Source organism: Macaca mulatta, chromosome 20 (assembly GCF_049350105.2).
Source record: "Macaca mulatta isolate MMU2019108-1 chromosome 20, T2T-MMU8v2.0, whole genome shotgun sequence".
Lineage (NCBI taxonomy): Eukaryota > Metazoa > Chordata > Mammalia > Primates > Cercopithecidae > Macaca > Macaca mulatta.
The window spans coordinates 30,740,982-30,765,722 of NC_133425.1; the positions used below are offsets into that span (position 1 = coordinate 30,740,982).

At 39.3% G+C, this 24,741-nt stretch overlaps 1 protein-coding gene across 3 annotated transcripts in view; it reads left to right on the forward strand.

Annotated features, from left to right (window-relative positions):
* LOC144338017 (uncharacterized) overlaps positions 1 to 24,741 on the forward strand; it is a 145,202-nt gene that overhangs the window by 117,423 nt on the left and 3,038 nt on the right. For 2 of the 3 annotated variants that reach the window (XR_013411729.1, XM_077986032.1), the window contains one exon: positions 565 to 2,984. The exons of the other annotated variant lie outside the window; for it this stretch is intronic. Coding sequence is in view for 1 of the 2 variants with exons in the window: in XM_077986032.1 (XP_077842158.1) it covers positions 565 to 585 (21 nt within the window). In the remaining variant the exon portion in view is untranslated. Of the gene's footprint in view, positions 1 to 564; positions 2,985 to 24,741 lie in introns of those variants that run through there. 3 annotated transcript variants of the gene reach the window in all.

Here is a 24,741-nt window from a genome sequence, read left to right on the forward strand (position 1 = left end):
ATCCCAGCACTTTGGGAGGCCGAGGCGGGCGGATCACAAGGTCAGGAGATCGAGACCACGGTGAAACCCCGTCTCTACTAAAAATTACCAAAAATTAGCCGGGCGCGGTTGTGGGCGCCTGTAGTCCCAGCTACTCGGGAGGCTGAGGCAGGAGAATGGCGTGAACCCGGGAGGCGGAGCTTGCAGTGAGCCGAGATCGCGCCACTGCACTCCAGCCTGGGCTGGGCGACAGAGCGAGACTCCGTCTCAAAAAAAAAAAAAAAAAAAAAAAAAAATACAAAAAACTAGCCGAGCGAGGTGGCGGGCGCCTGTAGTCCCAGCTACTCGGGAGGCTGAGGCAGGAGAATGGCGGGAACCCGGGAGGCGGAGCTTGCAGTGAGCTGAGATCCGGCCACTGCACTCCAGCCTGGGTGACAGAGCGAGACTCCGTCTCAAAAAAAAAAAAAAAAAAAAAAGAAGCCACAGTGGAGGGGAGCAGGTTACTACTGAGAGACAAACTGAGAACCCATAGGAAGAAGAAGGAGTGAAAGATGTAACCTGTGAACTTCTGTTCACTGTTTGCAGATGAGGAGGTGCCAGGGCTGACGGCGACGGCATGGCGCATGCTCAGGAGGCAGGTGGTGCAGATGGAGAGGCTCCCCATCACCCTGTGCATGTAGAAGAACGCCTTCCACTTGAAGTCACTGTAGTCACTCTGAAAATACAGTGACTCAAACAGGTCTGGAGATGCCAAGAAGATCACAATGAGGAGCAATACTAAGTGGACAAGGGCCAGGTGACAGGTGATGAGGTCAGTGGGCTTAGGCCTCTGATCCTGAAGGAGGGAGAAGATTTGGAAGAATAGGAGGAAGTTGTTGGCTGTGAGTCCAACACCAGCTTGAAAAAGAAGGGCAATTGTTAGTAGTACCTTAACTGGAACATGGTCATCTTAATGATGAAGAGGAATTATATTTTATATATCTGGGGAAAAAAAAATAGACCTCTTATCATCAATGTGAGTTATTGTATAGTCAAAATTATTACTAACCTTATCATTTTAATTTTACCCGTTTATCTTGATTAACCCTGACTATCTCATATAAAATTTTTAAATGCAGCCTGAGTATTATATTTTACAACAAATAACTCACATATATATCAAATATCAACACATCCACAATCACACCTATGTACGGTGCACATTATCTATACTCATATAGTACCTGTGGCTCACTCCTCAAAAAGCATTTCTTTACTTTCTGTATTTTTTGTTTAATTTTAACCAGCCATAATAACATGCATATAAAATAAATCATGGATGCTTTTACCACTGAACTGACGTAAACTTTATGCTAATGGAAAAAGAATCACCAAAAATTTTTTTGAAAAATGTTGCATTGAATCGATCCAATATCCCATCACTCTAATGCTTTTCTTATTGCCTCCCTCTTTCATATTTAAATACCCTTCTAATTGCATAGGGCTTCTGCTAATGATGAAGATAATCTATCATGAAGTCAGATGCTTATTAACCTTGACACCATCTGTACTTAATTTTCCTTTGTCTTATTAGCTAAGTTATTCACAGGATCTGGGGTTTAGGATGTGAACATTGCTGTACTAACTGTGTCTTTTCAAAATGGTCCTGGTTCTCTTGAAGCTTAGTTTTAACATGGTACTCCTTATCTAAACCCTCATCATCTCAGAAAGGAATTACAAAAACCCTGCTTCCAATTTTCAAGAGAATGAACAAAACATTTCTAAAGTTTATGGCATCCATAATTTCACATTAAAATGCTTATGTGAAGATCTTTTACTTGAGCCTTCACTTAATACAGGAATACCCTCCCATGCCTTCAAAAACACGTTGCTCTTCAATAATAAAGGCAATTTTCTTCATATGTTAATTGAAAGATCTCTATCAAAGTAATTTTCTGAAACTTTACTGAATAATTTAAAAATTGTTCTCGTGTTATTTGCTCTGGATGCTGGCATTATGATTTTATTAAATCAATTCAATACTGGCGTAGAACAATTCAGCTGTTTAATACTAAAACAAAATCCATAGGCACTCTATTTTTCTTCTGAGATGTAAAAGTGTTCAATTGTTTTCAAAGTCACTTAAAACTACACTAGTCCTTAAGTGTAAATATGTAAGGCAATGCAAATTATGTGATAGTTTGTGTTTTTGGCTCATACTCAGAAAATAATGGCTGAGGTAGACATTGCTCTAAGACCACTTGGTGCATATGAGTTTATAAAAAAAAAAAACTGCAGCAAATAATTTTTACTTTTTATCCAAGCACTTAATCTATTAAAGGGACATATTTATTTCGACTTACAGATCCAACCAATTGATAGTTCTCAACAATATACATTTGTACCCTCAGCTCAGTTGGAATCTGTTGCCATATTGCACTCAGGAGAAACACCAGAAGAATATCGACAGAAAGTCTTAATGATCTTCACATTATAAGGTTCACAATCCAGTACAAGTTAAGCAAAATTTGGGTATGAATCACTAACATACATGGAATTATTTAATAACTATGTACCAGAATCTTTTTATTATTATTCTTCAGGTATTGTAGGTTATCTAACAAAGAGAGAGAATAAATGTAATAGAAAAAGTAACATAACTAATAATTTTAATATGTTCTCTTTTTACCCCAAAGACATCCATCTCACCATTTTTCATTCATGCCCCTACTCTGTAAATGACTCACACTATTATGTGACCTTCTACCCAATGGGACTCTAGGTCATTGGTGCTGAGCCTGGACACTGAGGAGGGCCATGGTTCTTGTGGATTGAGATCAACAGGTAAAGTACAAGAGTATTAAATATGAATTTCACATAGGTAAAAATAGTGAGTATATATATATGTGATATATAATAATAGTTATGCATAGAAATGCTACATGCAAATGTTCAAATATTTTATAGTTATATTAAAAAGTTATTGGTTTTCTTTCTGAATATTAAACCTAACTGTATGCTCTGTATTTTTATTTGCTGAGTCTGGCAATTCCAACATAAAATAATCATGAGACCTGAAAACATGGGATACCACTGAGAGAAATTAAATAGAAGAAAACGATCTATGAGGTCATATAGGTTGATCTGAGTGTAAGAATTGGGTCCTGTTTGATACAGTACACACTCAGAAATCCAAACGCAAATCTCAGCACTCACTATGAGATCTGGCAACCAGCTTGCCTTTGGGTTGAGGGTGAAGCCCCTGAGCACTCTCAGAAGACAGATAATACAGATAAAGTTCATCTTCATTATTCTCACTTTCATCTCAGGATATTCTTAATACTGTAAGCCCCAAAGGATATGCACAATCATGGATGTTAGGGAAAACATCCATCCTTTCAATGGACCAGTAATCAAAGGTTGATTATAAAGTCAATGGGCTTGATCAGACATCAGAAAAAAAGATTGTCATGAGAGAAAGAAGTTATTCACAAACCTATCACTATTTTGCATTACAGAATATGCTATTTTGGACAAGATAAAGTTTTATTAAATTGATTTTTTCATCATTATAATAATATTTACTATTTAGAATTGTATTTTTTATATGTTTTAATAGTTTTTTTTACATTCTTCCTGACATACATTTATGCATAAAAATCCATATCAGAAAATAAATAACACCTTGTTTTATTTTTACTAGTTTAATAATCAAAAACGTCATATTCTCATCAATTTCACCATGTTCTATGAACAGTGTCCTAGAACATATTACTAGCCATCAACTATGGTTATAAAGAATGAAGAAATTATGAGAATTGCACATGACCTAGTTGGTAGGGCAGTAGGACTTTTTATTCACTGGCAATAGTTGGTAAACTGACAAACACAGCTGGCAACATCAGAAAAGGGAGTCACCTTTTCCGGCTAAAACAATTTTATAAAAATCATTTGTGTAATGTACAAATAACAAAAGAATAATTTTGGCAAGTTCCAGATACCACTGAGAAATGAAACTGGAATGCATCTACTATTCTATTGCAATTTAACTTAGCAAGAGTGCAGACGGTAGCACAGTGCTCACTAAATGCAGATATTCACGATCTCAAGACATTTTATTTTCACCTCATCTGAGAAAAAAAACATGGGAAAAGAAAGTGTCACTGCAGAGGTAGGAAACAAACAGACCAAAAAAACCACTCTGGCAGGGCATGATCACTAATTCTGAACTTTAACTTTTTGGAAATCGTAAAATTATGTGTGCCAGTGCATTTGTTTCTGATTACCAAACTCTAAAATTTTGAGCAAAATATAGGACTTTTTTTCCTAAATGCTTTCAAGGTATTTTACCATCATATCCCTGTGTATCAGAGTAACAGAAAAATTATACTCATATTAACTGTGTCAAATATTGTATTAAGAAGGAAATGGAGGGCATGCCTTTCTGCTCAGGTACCCTGATCAGGAACAATTAGGATCGATTAAGACTCATCTTTTCAGACATCTTCCCTCTTCTACATGAGCACAGGGCTTCTAACACGAACACATTTAAGAAAAACTTAAAATTCTCTTATGGTACAGATATAGAAAAGTTTGCTACTGATCAAATTTCTTAAGGCTTTCATGCCCTTGTGAGTAAAAAATGGACAATTTCCGTCATTGTCCTTTTGTTTCTTCTGTTTGCAACAGTGTCTTGGTTTCATTCTCTCTGTCTTTCATTTTAAAGATACATAGACACTAAAAGACATTAACCGTATTCAATACAGAAAAGTTAACTTGTGAATTTCAACAATTGAGTTAAAAATTACTTGTCACTTTTTGTGACTATATGTCTAATAGGGTTAACTGCAATTTAAACTTTTCAGAAGAATAAAAAGAGACACTAAATTCAGAAGATTTTCTAGTAAGAGAATGCTAAATTATTCACTTCCCAAATTATTATTCTCTCCTAACGAAACAATCTTACACAAGTGAATACACACATCTTATATGTTTTAGATCATTTAGAAAATCTAAATATCAAACTAAATTTAAAGAAATATTTGAAATTGTACTGGATAGTACCAGGCTCTATTCATGTAAGTTGGTCACTCACACTATTGAGTTTAAATATATAACAAAAAAATGATGGTGCCAGATAGTTTGTGTTATCAAGAAAAAAATCCTTCTAGTAGCAATTACTGTAATCCAATAAGACATAATGTTTTTTATAGTCATCTGCTAAATTATTGGTATTGTGAAATGTTGAAAATATTTTATGTTATGACATCATTATTTAAATAGTGCTAACATATTAAAATATATTGAAGTATCTCTAAACTTTAAAAAAGATATATGATTAAATTATTCTAAATTAGTTCCACTTGTTGTGTGTTGAAAGAATTCTTCATAAGTACATAAAATACTTTGTCATGCTAGTTTATTGTAATCAAAAATAGTCTAGTAAAGTTTCAATTCAAATATGATACTATAAAATCACAAATTTCATTACATGAGTATGTAAATTTGTGTGTTCATAATATTAATAACATTTATATTTTACCTGGAAATTCTTACTAATTCAGTAAGAAGTAAAAATAAAATTATGAGAGAATCACAGACACAATGAAGAAAATCCTACCTCTTCCCACTATTCACCTGAGTCTTGAGCACTCACTAGTAGTGAAGGAGAAACAGACACTCAGCAGCTGAGTCTTGGAGTGATTCTGTGCATGTGGATTGTGGTCCCTGAGACACAGTTCTAAGAAAGAAATGCTGCCAGTTCATTTCCCTTCAGGCCCATAACTGTGTTATCTCAGCAGCTGCAATTGAAACATTCTGAGCAAGGACCTATCCTAATTGAGAAAAACACTGTGATTAGCCAAATTGAGGTTGAAGCTGAGCTTCAATTATCTGTGTACCTTCTGGTCTCAGAGGAAGGGGAAAGACAGCAAATCACAAAGGGGACATTTACTTACTGGAAGTGGGGAAGTGGAAGAAATGGGGGAGGCTGTGTGGTCATCAGCAGAAGATATGGAAAGAGTCAGCCTTCTGCATTTGTAGAAATCACAGGGAGTTATTGAGACAGTACAGACGAGGACATTGCCTTTGAAAGAATTTTATTTGGCTTTGCAAGACACACGGAAGTTGCTGGCATCATGAGACAAAAGTTAGGTTATTTTAAGAAAAGTTAAGAAAAATACAAAAACACAACAAAACAAAGATGTCTACTAAAATGATGTTGGCCTACAAGAAGAATAACTCCATTGTTTAAAATGTTTTTATATACATAGGTCAAGTTAGATATAAATATTATGATCTTCTAAATGTTTTCCTTTAACTCTTGACTTATAAATTCTATTGTCGAAAGTACCATAAAAATAATTACAGGGATTTAGAAAACACTAGTTATATTTTATTTATTGCAATTTCTGTTGTACCATTAACAAAAACCAGAAATATCCTAAATTCCCAACAAAAAAAGACAGATTAAGTTAATTGTGGCAGAGTTACAAAATAGAAAACTCTTCAGCCGGAAAAAGTGTTCTGAAGAATGCTTATTAATGTAGAAAAGAATTTCAGAATATGTAAAATGAAAAAAGCGAACAAAAACAGTGATATAGTATTTTGTGATATTTGAATAAAATTACATTCACATGTACATAGAAAAAGAAAGGTGATATGCTGAGATGTTAACTGTAATTTTTTTGAGTTGTAGAAATAGACTATAGTAAACATATTAAAATATAGCTGTTAAACTATAGTCCATATTTTTATTTGCACTTTCCAACTTTTTCTGTGCATGTATTGCTTTGTAATAAGAAATTACCATAAAATCTATTTTAATTCATCATTAAGAACCTTGTTTGAAAATAAGGAAACATTGCACCTATTAAGATAATAATCATTTCCTTTTGAAATGCAAATAAAAATTTGGCGGTTTCGTCCTTGGCATTCCAAGGGAAAGGACCGTTCATGATGCATGAGTTTGTTTCCCTGATCCTCAGTAGAATGGCCCAAGGTAGCAGTTAGGGAACCACTAAAACTGAGTAACATTCTTAGTTCCCGCCAAAGATGTACCTTCTTTTTTTTTTCTTTTTTTAGACGGAGTCTCGCTCTGTTGCCCAGGCAGGAGCGCAGTGGTGCGATCTCGGCTCACTGTAACCTCCGCCTCCCGGGTTCAAGTGATTCTCTTATCTCAGCCTCCTGAGTAACTGGGATTACAGGCGCCCGTCACCATGCCTGGCTAATTTTTACGTTTTTAGTAGAGACAGGGCTTCACAATGTTGGCCAGGCTAGTCTCGAGCTCCCGACCACAGGTCATCCGCCCTCCTCGGCCTCCCAAAGTACTGGGATAGCAGGCAGAGCCTCTGTGCCGGGCCAGCACTCCTAAACAGTGCTTTCGACCTGGCATTAGCACTTCCTCTGAGGCTGGAGGGGATGTCTTCCATGGATAACCACCAGGTACATCCATCCTCCCTCACTGATCCAGCCCTGCCTTCCTTCCTCTGCCTCTTCCCACGGACTGGCTTAATTCCTCTCTGGCTTAATTTGGGGCATGCATGCTTGTGCCCATTGCTCTGATGCATAGGCTTGGGTAAGGCTGATGCAAAAAAAATTTTTAACCTCCACAATTATGCATCATTCTCTCCATAACTATCTCCAAATTCAAGGGCCAGACATGCATTTTTGAACCATCTCAGCAGCTGTCTCCTGCCACTTTTTGTGCTTCTTAAGAGTCAACACGGCTTTTCTTTTGTGAAGTGGAAGTGGAGAGTCCAGCCTTTGTTATGGCAATGAAATTCCCAGGAAGGAATGAATCATAGGAATTTAAGGTTGTGGGCTGACATTGTCCTCGGGTGCAACTTCAGTGCAAGAGGCACATGTGATAGCTGCACTCTTCACAAATATTCATGCTGCGAAAGATAAAGAAGAAATAAATAACATCCCAGATCAAAGAAGACCAGGGTGACAGAACCACCCAATGTCATGTGTGAGCCTGGGATGGATCCTTTGCCAGGAGAAAAATAAATATGGCATAGAGAGAAATATCACATAAAGAGAAACATAGCATAGAGAGAAATATAGCATAAAGAAAAATATAACATAGAGATATAGCATAAAAAGAAATGTAGCACCAAGAAAAATATAGCATAGAGAGGAATGCAGCATAAAAAGAAATGTAGCATCAAGAAAAATATAGCATAGAGAGGAATGCAGCATGAAGAGAAATTCAGCATGTTGGAACCTCTGGCAACATTTCAAATGTGGTAGGCTGCCATGTGATTAAGGCATTAAATCAAATTTTGTGAATTCGAAAGTTGTAGTACAGTTATCGTAAGATATTGATTTTCTTCTGAAAAAATAACATTAAAGTATTGGTTTGAGAGAGACAGAGAGAGGGAGACAGAAAGGAATAGAGAGAGCGTGAGAGAGAGAAAGAGTGAGACAGAGAGAGGAAGAGGGACACACACGCAGATTGGAAGAGTAAATATGGCAAAATGTATAATGTTGGTGAATCTAATAAAGGTCCTTTGTACATTTTGTAACTATCCTTGTAACTATTCCATAAGTTTGGAATTACTTCAAAACAAATTATCGTTTGTTTTGTTTGAAAGAAGCATGTGTCACTTCATAAAGCACTGACACCTGCTGTAAACAGCAGGAATTGTTGATGAGGCAGATCAAATTCTTATCTGTTGTGCAGTCAATCAAAGAACCAGGCATACCTGCATGGTTGGAGATGGAGGACAGATGGACTGATGTATTCCAGCTACAGGCAGGAGGTGTCTCCTAAGAACAGAACCTGCCACTTTACTGTGCTCCCAGATTAAATTAGACACGTCTCCATCATATATTAGAAGCCTGTATGTGTATATATGACTCTTCTCACCATGTATTAAAGAAATGATTTTACTTTTACTTTGCCATCCCCTGAATTATTTTCCTCTTTTCTCTAGAGTAATATATTTCAAATGTGTCCTGCAAATTGCCTTTCTGAAATAATAGTTGTTGCGATGTTAAATGATATTGTGGTATGACAAAGACATTTTCAAATTAAGATTTTATGACACTGATGCACTGCCTTCTGCACTGAGGAAGCAACTCAGATTCAGATTTTAATACCTGAATACCTACCATTGTGAGGGAAAAGATGGCCTTAACACAGTGCAGTAACTACGGAGAGTTTGGAGCTACTGAAAAGTTGTTGTATGATTTACTTGGCCTTTAGTTTCAGAGCATGGAAAATTATTTTGGAAGTTTGTTTTGATTTTAGAAAAGATTTTAATGACTTTCCCTAGAACAAGTTTCTTTAGATCTAAGACAAACTGACTTTACTTAGAAACATATGGCTATAACAAATGCTATGGGGAAATGGTGTAAAAAATGGTTGATCATTTATAGAAGTTACATGGTTCATGTCTGTGCACCCAAGACATAATGTGACCAGTATGCATCATATTTAAAATCTGTCTTTATGTGACACCCCTCTTAGAACATGACATTTCTATTTATTGTCTCATGTTGTTACCATGTGTGAGTCAATTCGGCAGTTTCTGTTACCTGGTGCTTTCAATTTAAATGAACAACTGTAATAACAGTTTTTCTTTTCTTTTCTTTTTATTTTATTTTATTTTTTTTGTGAGACGGAGTCTCACTCCATTGCCCAGGCTGGAGTGCAATGGTACAATCTTGGCTCACTACAACCTTCGCCTCCCAGATTCAACCAATTCTCCTGCCTCAACCTCCTAAGTAGCTGAGATTACAGGCATGCATCACCACACCTGGCTAATTTTTGTATTTTTATTAGAGACAAGGTTTCGCCATGTTGGTCAGGCCTGTCTTGAACGCCTAGGTGATCCACCCGCCTCAGCCTCCCAAGTTACTGGGATTACAGGCGTGAGACACCTGGCCCGGCAATAACAGCTATTTTTTTTTTAATAGAACCCATTATGTACCCAGCCCTGTGCATGATGTTTGAGATTTTCTTTATGTCCAGCTTTTAAGGTGTAAGATGTCCAGGGTCATAGAGTTTGTCAATGGAAGGACAACTTTTAAAACCCAGGTTTTTTTTTCTGGTTTCCCTCTAGCACCCTGCCTTGCTCAGCGATTCAACAGGAATACTGTAACTTTCAGTTTACAATGCAACCTTTAGTCTACACAAGCACATTTTGGGCAATGGCATATTTGTGTCGATACCATAAGTCTTTGAGTATTTCCCTTGCGTTATATATTCTTCTGCAACATAAAGCTGAACCTGGAACTTAATTTTAATCTTGGAGTACCAAGAAAAAAACATAAAACTCTTACAAATCTACTTGCATGTAATTGACTATTAGAGAAAATCAAAATGTCCACTTATTACACAGATTTTAAAATCCGTCTTTATTAGTTCATTTTCATACTGCTATAAAGAACTGTCAGAGACTGGGTAATTTATAAAGAGGTTTAATTGACTCACAGTTCAGCATGGTTGGGAAGGCCTCAGGAAACTTATGGTCATGGCAGAAGATGAAGGGGAATCAAGGCACCTTCTTTACAAGGCAGCAGAAAGGAGAAATGCTGAATGAAGTGGGGACAGCCTTTTATAAAACCATCAGATCTCGTGAGAAGTAACTCACTATCACAAGAACAGCATGAGGGAAACCGCCCGCATGGTTCAATTACCTCCACATGTCTCTCCCTTGGCATGTGGGGATTGTGGGGATGGTAGGGAATAGAATTCAAGATGAGATTTGGGTGGGGACACAGAGCCAACCATATCACCATCCATAATATTAAAATCACTAATACTAAATTGTGTTCTTATCACACACTGTATAAGTTGTCAGATTTTGGAATATCTTGCTAGATGTTTTCTCAGTTTTTAACCTATATGCACATTTTGTTGAATACCATCTAGCCAGGCGCTTTGTGCATGGCATATGTAGCTTAATATCACATTTTCTTATTTTTAAGAAATAATCTTAAATGCTAAGCAAGGTTAAAAAAGAATAAACACATTTCAAGTTGAATTAGGAATATGAGTATACCTTTATTTACAAGTGTTACCATGCTTTAATTGAGGCAAATTTTGACATGCCAAAAAGAACAAACAAAAAAATATAAACAGGAAAATTCATCAAAGAACTGACTGTGCATTTGGACTAAATCAAGCTTAGCTGGTGGGAACAGGGGCTAATGACTCTTCACTCTCTACTCAGGCCCCTTTCCTCAATTCTGTTCCATTATTACAGATTGTATACTGCTAGTTATTCTAAGTACATGTGATGCTTGCCTTGAATGGATTGAGTTCCTGACAGCAGACAGTTAAGAGCACACTACCATCACTCTACTAGAACGGTTTGAAGTGGTAAATTCTCAGTGTTGGCTTTACATAGAAAGGGCATCAAAGACTCAGAAGACTGCGTCATTTCTAACACATAAATGTGATTTTTTTCTAAAGAGGTCCCTCCCCATTATTCCTTTCTCATGGCTTCAAATATTAGTTATACCATCCCCAATCCTAACATCTCCTCTGTATGTGAAACTCCTATATCCCACTGACTATGTAACATCTCTTTCCGAATAGCTAACAGCTTCTCAGACTTCTGGTCTCCCCCACTTTGATCTTGCAAGCACTCTTCACCCACCGTATTTCTCTCCAGCAAACAGGTTTGTCCTTTTCTTCCTCAGACCAAAATCCTTGAAGTCAACCTTGGCTCTTTTCATCCTACAACTTACCCATCACAATATCCCATGAGTTCCACATTCAAGATATGTGCATACAACAGCCATGTATCACCATCTTTCTCTGCCTTTATTAGAGCAGTAGCTTTCTTGCTGGTCTTTCTATAAGATTTTCCCCTTGTCCCTGTTGCCTAGAGTGTATTCTCAACACAGCCAGCATAATCCTTTAAAGACATAAGACAGATCATATCACTCCTTGGTTCCAAACACCTCAAATGATTCCATTTCACTTTGAGTAAAAGCCCAAATCCTTACATTCATTCATAAGACAATACAAGATCTAGTCCCCAACCCCACACACTTCACCTCTGTCTTCCGTCTCCCCTTCATTCACAACGCTGAAGTTGTAGCCCTTCATGGGGTACCTTGAATTTGCTGAGCACATAATGCCTCAGGGCCTGTGCAGGTTCTGACTTCCCTTTCTGGATTACTCTTCCTCAACTTATCTGCATAGCTGGCCTCTCAGTTTTTCCAGGTCTCTCCTCCAATGTCATGGTATTAATGAGGTCTTTGCTGGCCACCATATATAGAATACTAGAATGGCCACTCCTACCCTGGCACTCATTGTCCTCTTCATCCGCTCTATTTTACTTCAGAGCATTTACTAGCATCACATGTACGTTGACTTGTTTGTTCCTGTCTCCTTGCCAAACACACCGGAATATAAAAGCCCTGAGGGCAAGACTTTGTTTTGCTCACTACTGTATTCCCGGAACCTAGGAGAGAGCATGCGCATAGCTGGCACTCAGTACATACTTAATGATGAATAAATGAACCACTGAAGATTGAAGGTCCCCTATCCTTTTGTGACTGCTTGAAAGTATAATTAGCATCTGAAGGGGTGGCCTGCCCCTGCACACCTGTGGGCGTTTCTCGTTAGGTGGAACATGAGACTTGAGAAAAGAAATGAGACACAGAGACAAAGTATCGAGAAAGAAAAAATGGGCCCAGGGGACTGGCGCTCAGCATACAGAGGACCCGCGCCAGCACCGGTCTCTGAGTTCCCTCAGTATTTATTGATCATTATCTTTACCATCTCGGAAAAGGGGAAGTGGCAGGACAATAGGATCATCATAGGGAGAAGGTCAGCAGAAACATATGAATAAAGATCTCTGTGACATGAATAAGTTTAAGGAAAAGTGCTGTGCCTTGATATGCGTATGTAAACATCTCCATAAACCTTTTTAGTGCATAAAGAGCAGCATTGCAGCTAGGGTATCCCACCTTCAACCCTAAGGCGGTTTTCTCCTATCTCAGTAAATAGAACATACAATCGGGTTTTACACGGAGACGTTCCATTGCCCAGGGACCGGCAGGGGACAGATGCCTTTATCTATCTCAACTGCCCAGAGGCCTTCTTTCCTCTTATACTAATCCTCCTCAGCACAGACCCTTCACGGGTGTCAGGTTGGGGGACGATCAAGTCTTTCCTTTCCCACGAGGCCATATTTCAGACTATCACATGGGGAGTAACCTTGGACAATACCTAGCTCTCCTAGGCAGAGGTCCCTGCGACCTTCCGCAGTGTATGTGTCCCTGGGTACTTGAGATTAAGAGAATGGTGATGACTTTTAACAAGCATGCTGCCTTCAGCCACTTGTTTAACAAAGCACATTCTGCACAGCCCCAAATCCATTAAACCTTGAGTCACCACAGCACATGTCTCTTGCAAGGACAGGGTTGGGGGCAGGGTTACAGGTTAACAGCATCTCAAATACAGAACAAAATGGAGTCTCTTATGTCTACTTCTTTCTATATAGACACAGTAACAGTCTGATCTTTCTTTTCCCCACAGCATCCTTGGACTATTAATAACACTCAAATTATATTAAAACCCAATAAAAGACATAAATGTTTTCAATCAGAAAACAGCACTCAGTAAAGACTCAGTCATCAATGTCATGCTTCACTCCTCCATACGTATACTTTATTAATTGAAAACCCTGGCCGACAGCGGTGGCTCACACCTGTAATCCCAGCACTTTGGGAGGCTGAGGTGGGTGGATCACGAGGTCAGGAGTTTGAGACCAATCTGACCAACATGGTGAAACCCCATCTCTGCTAAAAATGCAAAAGTTAGCCAGGCATGGTGGTGCATGCCTGTAATCCCAGATATGCAGGAGGTTGAGGCAGGAGAATCATTTGAACTCAACAGGCGGAGGTTACAGTGAACTGAGTTCACACCATTGCACTCCAGTCTGGGCGACAGAGCAAGACTCCATCTCAAAAAAAAAAAAAAAAAAAAGTAAAGAAAAAATTGAAAACCCTCTAAATTCAGATTTTGCAAAGTTGCATATATTTTAAAATATATAAATTAAATATACCTATTTAAAATTACAGTTATTTCTATAGTTTTTTAAATTTTTATATTGTCTCATATATATCAAGTAGATAAGTTAGGGATGGCTTGAAAAAAATAAAGTTATGAGGACTCTAAATCATTCCTCCTTTAGACCACAAAGCTTGGTAAAAGCCAGCTGTTTATAGCCTAAGTCCCAGTCACTGTGGAAGCTCTTTTGAGGAATGAGAACTCTAGTGAAGGATCAGCCACCTCTCATTGCTGTTACACACTAGCGTCCCCAAAATAACGTATCTCTAACTGATCACACAAGTTTAATAACCAACACATATTTGATAGATTTAATTATATATTTATTTTCATTCTCATTCCCAGAAATGACAGTCTTAATTCTGACAGTGTCAGTGTTACAAATCAGCACTTGTTCTTGTGTCTGAAACTGACAAGTTTCATTTCACCCATGACAGCCTACTGCTGTCACATAGAAAATATGATTTGAACTTGGATTATTGATTATTGATGTGAAAAGCAAATGTCACTGCTTGGAGGGGCCAAGTATATATAACATCCAGTTAGGTGGAAATCACTGTAATAATGTCTCTTTTTTATTAGATTTGGCAAAAAACAACTCTTAATGATCATCTAAAACTTCGAGGTTTTGGTTACTATAGAATGAGGCAAGAACTTAAGACCCATGAAAGCTATCTTTGTGCATGATCCTTCTACTCCAAAACAAAACAAAACAAAAACCCATACTATTTACAGTCGTCTTGCTTACAGCTAATTTGGCAGTGATTTTCATTTTTTGCTATTGTTCTATAGTCACACTAACTCCTTTAAAATATTTCATTCGTTTTTAGAATATTTCATTATACTACATAATTATCATGACAAACGGCAGTACCATAAATAAATTTGACATAAAAACAGCTGGCTCAGGAGGAATGCATAGCACACCTGTTGGGAAATTCAACCTTGCAAGATGAGATACCAGGAGAGAAGCCCCAGTGGTGAGTGCTGTCCCACCAGGTGCCTCAGGCAGGGGCACAAGCCACCTGAGCCTGCAAGGTGATTAAGTGGAGCTTGCGTTTTAAAAAAAATCTTCCACTACTCTATATTTTTCTATTCTAAATGATTTATAATTCAGCACAAACTTGCTCATTGGGAAACTAGCTATGGCTATAGGAGGCAAGAAAGGTAGAGTCTAATAGCAAGAAAGAAGTTTTCCAACATTTTGAAGACTGATCCAGAGACTAGTTGACGAAGACTCACCAGACTTCATCTCTGGAGGAAACATAACAGGCATAATCTTATTCCCTGTGATGTCATGAATGAGGAGAAGGACTGCAGCCCCCAGAGACTTCCTGTCTCTCCCAGCCCAGAACCCCTTTCTCTGAAAGGATTGGTGAAATAGTTTTATTCTACACAAATGGATATCTCTCTGTGGGAAATGACATGAGACATGCTTCAACTAATGTCCAGTGCCCCTGCCACCCACAGATGCTACCAGAAGGTAATGGGTGTATGCAGTGGACTCAGTGGGGGAAAGCCTCTTTAGGAAGGGCCGTGTCTACAACTCAAGTGAGAGTGTGTCCTACCAGAGCTATTCAGAGGCCACTGCTAGACAGAACGGTATGGGGCCGGTAAACAGGAAGGAAAGGAGAAAAGCAAACGTGAGTTTACTCAACACGGAACATACTCTCTCAGAAGCATAGGCACAAAGTTATACCACTACTTTCCTAGAAATGCTTTCTAGCATGCTGGTGTTCATTTTATAAATGACACATGCTTTTTCTCATTTTTCTCTCAGTACATCACTTATATGCAGCATTTCTTATCTCTGTGAGAGTAAAAAGATGCTCTTTGATGGACAGAAATCTGCATTTGAACCATTGATTATGCAATAGTGCATAATCACTCTCCTAATCCCAAAAATAACGTGGTCTAATAAGAGTATGAGATGGGAGAGTGGGTTTCTTATGAAGCCCTTTCCTCTCCTTTCTTCCTTACTGGTGCAGCTGTCTTTCTATTACAGAAGTTTTAAGCAACAGAGACTCACTTTGCAAGCCAACCAGTAACTGTTAGGGCATGGGCATGTGACCCAATCACGGCCAATGAGACACACAGGAAAGTGTCTGCCAGGGCATTTTTGGGATAAACTCTTCTTCTGGATAAATCTTCACTCCACTGTTGCTGCATTGGACATTGTCATTGGGAATCCAGTACCAAAGCTCTCAGGCACCAGGTATAAGCTAAGAAAATCCTTACAAAATTGGCCCAGAAGCTCGACATTGTTGAGCTGTTAAAACAACACTGGACTTCTTGATGTTGAAAAAAACAAACTTCTATTATCTTGGACACTGCAGGTCAAATATTCTGTTACTTGTGGTGAGAAAATCCTAATTCCATAAGCAAAAATAAAGAAGTAATGGAGCACAAATGCTTTCCTAACACAAGATTTCTAGGAACCACAGACTTTCAGAAAATATACACTTAGCAATATAGGTCTATACATGGAAGTAGAGAAGCCATATAACACACCTCACACCATTTTCCCCAAGAAAATGTTTGGAGCAATTGTAATATGCAGAATTGATCCTAAAAATGCAATTTATAAGGAAATATTAAAATGAGGTCTAGCTCTTTTCAATGGCTGCAGTGAAGGGGCACAATCTTGGCTCACTGTAGACTCAACCTCCTTGGCTCAAGTGATTCTGCCAGCTTAGCCTCCTGAGTAGCTGGAACTACAGGCATGGACCACCACACTTGACTAATTTTTATATTTTTAGTAGAGATGGGGTTTCACCATGTTGCCCAGGCTGGTCTCAAACTCCTAGGCTCAAGCAATCCACCAGCCTCGGCCTCGAAAAGTGCTGAAATTATAGGTGTGAGCCTCTAGGCCTGGCCAAATCATTTTAATATACTGTACTACGTAATGAAATCTAAATGTTCAGAAGTCCAGCCTAAACATTTATAAAAATGTTGCAACTGCACTCACACACTAATAATGTAAATCATATTCACTGCAGATTTGATTAACGCCCGGAAGATGAGGGTTGTAATCCCGCAGGTGTCCGTCTACTTTCCTGACTTTCCTTAGTGGCCTCTCTCTCAACATCTCTCAGAGTAGCCGGTCTTGGCATTTCACAGAAAGTCATTCAATCTCTCTCTAAAATACTTTCAAAATAGTCATTAAGAAACAAAAATTTTCACAAAGTTATCCAACTCATCTTTTAATGTTTTCCTTGAAGAAGACAAAAATGCCACCATCAGTCATGGTGGCTTACACTTATAATCCCAGCGTTTTGAGAGGCCAAGGCTGAAGGATCACTTGAGGCCAGGAGTTCAAGACCAGGCTGGGCAATGTAGAGGGACCATGTTTCTAGTATAATATTATTAAAAATTTTAGGAGGGGCGGAGGAAGATGGCCGAATAGGAACAGCTCCAGTCTCCAACTCCCAGCGCGAGCGACACAGAAGACCGGTGATTTCTGCATTTTCAACTGAGGTACTGGGTTCATCTCACTGGGGAGTGCCGGACGATCGGTGCTGGTCAGCTGCTGCAGCCCGACCAGCCAGAGCTGAAGCAGGGCGAGGCATTGCCTCACCTGGGAAGTGCAAGGGGGAAGGGAATCCCTTTTCCTAGCCAGGGGAACTGAGACACACAACACCTGGAAAATCTGGTAACTCCCACCCCAATACTGCGCTTTAAGCAAACAGGCACACCAGGAGATCATATCCCACACCTGGCCGGGAGGGTCCCACACCCACGGAGCCTCCCTCTTTGCTAGCACAGCAGTCTGTGATCTACCGGCAAGGCAGCAGAGAGGCTGGGGGAGGGGCGCCCGCCATTGCTGAGGCTTAAGTAGGTAAACAAAGCTGCTGGGAAGCTCGACCTGGGTGGAGCTCACAGCAGCTCAAGGAAACATGCCTGTCTCTGTAGACTCCACCTCTGGGGACAGGGCACAGTAAACAATAACAAACGGAACAGAAACCTCTGCAGACGCAAACGACTCTGTCTGACAGCTTTGAAGAGAGCAGTGGATCTCCCAACACGGAGGTTGAGATCTGAGAAGGGACAGACTCCCTGCTCAAGTGGGTCCCTGACCCCTGAGTAGCCTAACTGGGAGACATCCCCCACTAGGGGCAGTCTGACACCCCACACCTCACAGGGTGGAGTACACCCCTGAGAGGAAGCTTCCAAAGCAAGAATCAGACAGGTACACTCGCTGTTCAGAAATATTCTATCTTCTGCAGCCTCTGCTGCTGATACCCAACAAACAGGGTCTGGAGTGGACCTCAAGCAATCTCCAACAGACCTACAGCTGAGGGTCCTGACTGTTAGAAGGAAAACTATCAAACAGGAAGGACACCTACACCAAAACCCCGTCAGTACATCACCATCATCAAAGACCAGAGGCAGATAAAACCACAAAGATGGGGAAAAAGCAGGGCAGAAAAGCTGGAAATTCAAAAAATAAGAGCGCATCTCCCCCGGCAAAGGAGCGCAGCTCATCGCCAGCAACGGATCAAAGCTGGATGGAGAATGACTTTGACGAGATGAGAGAAGAAGGCTTCAGTCCATCAAATTTCTCAGAGCTAAAGGAGGAATTACATACCCAGCGCAAAGAAACTAAAAATCTTGAAAAAAAAGTGGAAGAATTGATGGCTAGAGTAATTAATGCAGAGAAGGTCATACACGAAATGAAAGAGATGAAAACCATGACACGAGAAATACGTGACAAATGCACAAGCTTCAGTAACCGACTCGATCAACTGGAAGAAAGAGTATCAGCGATTGAGGATCAAATGAATGAAATGAAGCGAGAAGAGAAACCAAAAGAAAAAAGAAGAAAAAGAAATGAACAAAGCCTGCAAGAAGTATGGGATTATGTAAAAAGACCAAATCTGCGTCTGATTGGGGTGCCTGAAAGTGAGGGGGAAAATGGAACCAAGTTGGAAAACACTCTTCAGGATATCATCCAGGAGAACTTCCCCAACCTAGTAGGGCAGGCCAACATTCAAATCCAGGAAATACAGAGAACGCCACAAAGATACTCCTCGAGAAGAGCAACTCCAAGACACATAATTGCCAGATTCACCAAAGTTGAAATGAAGGAAAAAATCTGAAGGGCAGCCAGAGAGAAAGGTCGGGTTACCCACAAAGGGAAGCCCATCAGACTAACAGCAGATCTCTCGGCAGAAACTCTACAAGCCAGAAGAGAGTGGGGGCCAATATTCAACATTCTTAAAGAAAATAATTTTCAACCCAGAATTTCATATCCAGCCAAACTAAGTTTCATAAGTGAAGGAGAAATAAAATCCTTTACAGATAAGCAAATGCTGAGAGATTTTGTCACCACTAGGCCTGCCTTACAAGAGACCCTGAAGGAAGCACTAAATATGGAAAGGAACGACCGGTACCAGCCATTGCAAAAACATGCCAAAATGTAAAGACCATCGATGCTAGGAAGAAACTGCATCAACTAACGAGCAAAATAACCAGTTAATATCATAATGGCAGGATCAAGTTCACACATAACAATCTTAACCTTAAATGTAAATGGACTAAATGCTCCAATTAAAAGACACAGATTGGCAAACTGGATAAAGAGTCAAGACCCATCAGTCTGCTGTATTCAGGAGACCCATCTCACACGCAGAGACATACATAGGCTCAAAATAAAGGGATGGAGGAAGATTTACCAAGCAAATGGAGAACAAAAAAAAGCGGGGGTTGCAATACTAGTCTCTGATAAAACAGACTTTAAACCATCAAAGATCAAAAGAGACAAAGAAGGCCATTACATAATGGTAAAGGGATCAATTCAACAGGAAGAGCTAACTATCCTAAATATATATGCACCCAATACAGGAGCACCCAGATTCATAAAGCAAGTCCTTAGAGACTTACAAAGAGACTTAGACTCCCATACAATAATAATGGGAGACTTCAGCACTCCACTGTCAACATTAGACAGATCAACGAGACAGAAAGTTAACAAGGATATCCAGGAATTGAACTCATCTCTGCAGCAAGCAGACCTAATAGACATCTATAGAACTCTCCACCCCAAATCAACAGAATATACATTCTTCTCAGCACCACATCGTACTTACTCCAAAATTGACCACGTAATTGGAAATAAAGCACTCCTCAGCAAATGTACAAGAACAGAAATTATAACAAACTGTCTCTCAGACCACAGTGCAATCAAACTAGAACTCAGGACTAAGAAACTCAATCAAAACCGCTCAACTACGTGGAAACTGAACAACCTGCTCCTGAATGACTACTGGGTACATAACGAAATGAAGGCAGAAATAAAGATGTTCTTTGAAACCAATGAGAACAAAGATACAACATACCAGAATCTCTGGGACACATTTAAAGCAGTGTGTAGAGGGAAATTTATAGCACTAAATGCCCACAGGAGAAAGCAGGAAAGATCTAAAATTGACACTCTAACATCGCAATTAAAAGAACTAGAGAAGCAAGAGCAAACTCATTCGAAAGCTAGCAGAAGGCAAGAAATAACTAAGATAAGAGCAGAACTGAAGGAGATAAAGACACAAAAAACCCTCCAAAAAATCAATGAATCCAGGAGTTGGTTTTTTGAAAAGATTAACAAAATTGACAGACCACTAGCAAGACTAATAAAGAAGAAAAGAGAGAAGAATCAAATCGACGCAATTAAAAATGATAAAGGGGATATCACCACTGACCCCACAGAAATACAAACTACCATCAGAGAATACTATAAACACCTCTACGCAAATAAACTTGAAAATCTAGAAGAAATGGATAATTTCCTGGACACTTACACTCTTCCAAGACTAAACCAGGAAGAAGTTGAATCCCTGAATAGACCAATAGCAGGCTCTGAAATTGAGGCAATAATTAATAGCCTACCAACCAAAAAAAGTCCAGGACCAGATGGATTCACAGCTGAATTCTACCAGAGGTACAAGGAGGAGTTGGTACCATTCCTTCTGAAACTATTCCAATGAATAGAAAAAGAGGGAATCCTCCCTAACTCATTTTATGAGGCCAACATCATCCTGATACCAAAGCCTGGCAGAGACACAACAAAAAAAGAGAATTTTAGACCAATATCCCTGATGAACATCGATGCAAAAATCCTCAATAAAATACTGGCAAACCGGATTCAGCAACACATCAAAAAGCTTATCCACCATGATCAAGTGGGCTTCATCCCTGGGATGCAAGGCTGGTTCAACATACGCAAATCAATAAACATAATCCAACATATAAACAGAACCAAAGACAAGAACCACATGATTATCTCAATAGATGCAGAAAAGGCTTTTGACAAAATTCAACAGCCCTTCATGCTAAAAACGCTCAATAAATTCGGTATTGATGGAACGTACCTCAAAATAATAAGAGCTATTTATGACAAACCCACAGCCAATATCATACTGAATGGGCAAAAACTGGAAAAATTCCCTTTGAAAACTGGCACAAGACAGGGATGCCCTCTCTCACCACTCCTATTCAACATAGTGTTGGAAGTTCTGGCTAGGGCAATAAGGCAAGAGAAAGAAATCAAGGGTATTCAGTTAGGAAAAGAAGAAGTCAAATTGTCCCTGTTTGCAGATGACATGATTGTATATTTAGAAAACCCCATTGTCTCAGCCCAAAATCTCCTTAAGCTGATAAGCAACTTCAGCAAAGTCTCAGGATACAAAATTAATGTGCAAAAATCACAAGCATTCTTATACACCAGTAACAGACAAACAGAGAGCCAAATCAGGAATGAACTTCCATTCACAATTGCTTCAAGGAGAATAAAATACCTAGGAATCCAACTGACAAGGGATGTAAAGGACCTCTTCAAGGAGAACTACAAACCACTGCTCAGTGAAATAAAAGAGGACACAAACAAATGGAAGAACATACCATGCTCATGGATAGGAAGAATCAATATCGTGAAAATGGCCATACTGCCCAAGGTAATTTATAGATTCAATGCCATCCCCATCAAGCTACCAATGGGTTTCTTCACAGAATTGGAAAAAACTGCTTTAAAGTTCATATGGAACCAAAAAAGAGCCTGCATCTCCAAGACAATCCTAAGTCAAAAGAACAAAGCTGGAAGCATCACGCTACCTGACTTCAAACTATACTACAAGGCTACAGTAACCAAAACAGCATGGTACTGGTACCAAAACAGAGATATAGACCAATGGAACAGAACAGAGTCCTCAGAAATAATACGACACATCTACAGCCATCTGATCTTTGACAAACCTGAGAGAAACAAGAAATGGGGAAAGGATTCCCTATTTAATAAATGGTGCTGGGAAAATTGGCTAGCCATAAGTAGAAAGCTGAAACTGGATCCTTTCCTTACTCCTTATACAAAAATTAATTCAAGATGGATTAGAGACTTAAATGTTAGACCTAATACCATAAAAATCCTAGAGGAAAACCTAGGTAGTATCATTCAGGACATAGGCATGGGCAAAGACTTCATGTCTAAAACACCAAAAGCAATGGCAGCAAAAGCCAAAATTGACAAATAGGATCTCATTAAACTAAAGAGCTTCTGCACTGCAAAAGAAACTACCATCAGAGTGAACAGGCAACCTACAGAATGGGAGAAAATTTTTGCAATCTACTCATCTGACAAAGGGCTAATATCCAGAACCTACAAAGAACTCAAACAAATTTACAAGAAAAAAACAAACAACCCCATCAAAAAGTGGGCAAAGGATATGAACAGACATTTCTCAAAAGAAGACATTCATACAGCCAACAGACACATGAAAAAATGCTCATCATCAGTGGCCATCAGAGAAATGCAAATCAAAACCACAATGAGATACCATCTCACACCAGTTAGAATGGCGATCATTAAAAAGTCAGGAAACAACAGGTGCTGGAGAGGATGTGGAGAAATAGGAACACTTTTACACTGTTGGTGGGATTGTAAACTAGTTCAACCATTGTGGAAAACAGTATGGCGATTCCTCAAGGATCTAGAACTAGATGTACCATATGACCCAGCCATCCCATTACTGGGTATATACCCAAAGGATTATAAATTATGCTGCTATAAAGACACATGCACACGTATGTTTATTGCAGCACTATTCACAATAGCAAAGACTTGGAATCAACCCAAATGTCCATCAGTGACAGATTGGATTAAGAAAATGTGGCACATATACACCATGGAATACTATGCAGCCATAAAAAAGGATGAGTTTGGGTCCTTTGTAGGGACATGGATGCAGCTGGAAACCATCATTCTTAGCAAACTATCACAAGAACAGAAAACCAAACACCGCATGTTCTCACTCATAGGTGGGAACTGAACAATGAGAACACTTGGGCTCAGGAAGGGGAACATCACACACCGGGGCCTATCATGGGGAGGGGGGAGGGGGGAGGGATTGCATTGGGAGTTATACCTGATGTAAATGATGAGTTGATGGGTGCAGCACACCAACATGGCACAAGTATACATATGTAACAAACTTGCACGTTATGCACATGTACTCTACAACTTAAAGTATAATAATAATAAATAAATTAAAAGAAAAAAAAAGAAAAAAAATTTTAAATGCCACTATTTCACATATTTAGACACCTTTGTCACTATTGCTCAATAGAAAGGCCTGTCTTGGTTTAGCAGAATTCCACAGGATGCCCTTTTATTTGGTAAAGTGGGAAATACTGGGATCCGGTAGCTCATTCATCTAACTGCTAAAATAATACCACTCATGCCACACTTGGATTATTAACTTTTCAAAGAATTTGAAAGCCAAAAAAATCCATTTAACACTAAAGTTGAAAGTAATTTAAACTGTTTCACATTAAGAAAGCCTGTCAAGGCAGGGCGCAATGGCTCACGCCTATAATCCCAGCACTTTGGGAGACCTAGATGGGTGGATCACCTGAGGTCAGGAGTTTAAGACCTGCCTGGCCAATATGGTGAAACCCTGTCTATGTTAAAAACACAAAAATTAGCTGGTTGTGGTGACACACACCTTCAGTCTCAGCTACTCTGAAGGCTGAGGCAGGAGAACTGTTTGAACCCGGGAGCAGAGGTTGCAGTGAGCTGAGACCGTGCCACTGCACTCCAGCCTGGGGGCGGAGGGGAGAAGACAGAAAGAGAAAGAGAGAGGAAGGAGGGAAGGAGGGAAGGAAGGGAGGAAGGGAAGGAGGGAGGGAGGGAAGGAGGGTCACAATCCTGTTGTGCTGTAGGTGTTCATGTTCCAGCTTTTTGCCAAGAAACAAAGCCATCCTTTCCGTATTACAAACTATTCCCTGACCATGTCACAATCTTTGTTGCATGCATGAAAGTTTTTTGGGTGATGATAGAAAACGGTGTGTTTTGTTTTATTATTATGACCTTCAAAAGAGTAGCAAGTTGTTCTGCTGTACTTCCAAAAACTGTAGCTGGGAAGAACAATATAGCAGAAAATTATTTTCAAGGACTCAGAAAACAAATGTATGGTACGTACTACACGTTGTCTGTTAAAATAGCCAACCATGGTGAAATCCCTTTGTGGGGAAAAGTAGGAATTTTTACAAATGCAAACGTAATGCTACATCTCTGGGTATAACCACAGTAACAATGGCACAGAAAAATATGTCAGAAACAGAGGAAAAATGGGGTTATATGCTCTGAAGATAAAAGCCTCCTATGGATTCTTACTCTGAGAGTGCCTAGAAATAAGAAGCTGAGTTTCATCGATAGCAGCACGAAATGCAGAGTGGGAAAAGCAGGAAGAAAGTTCTAG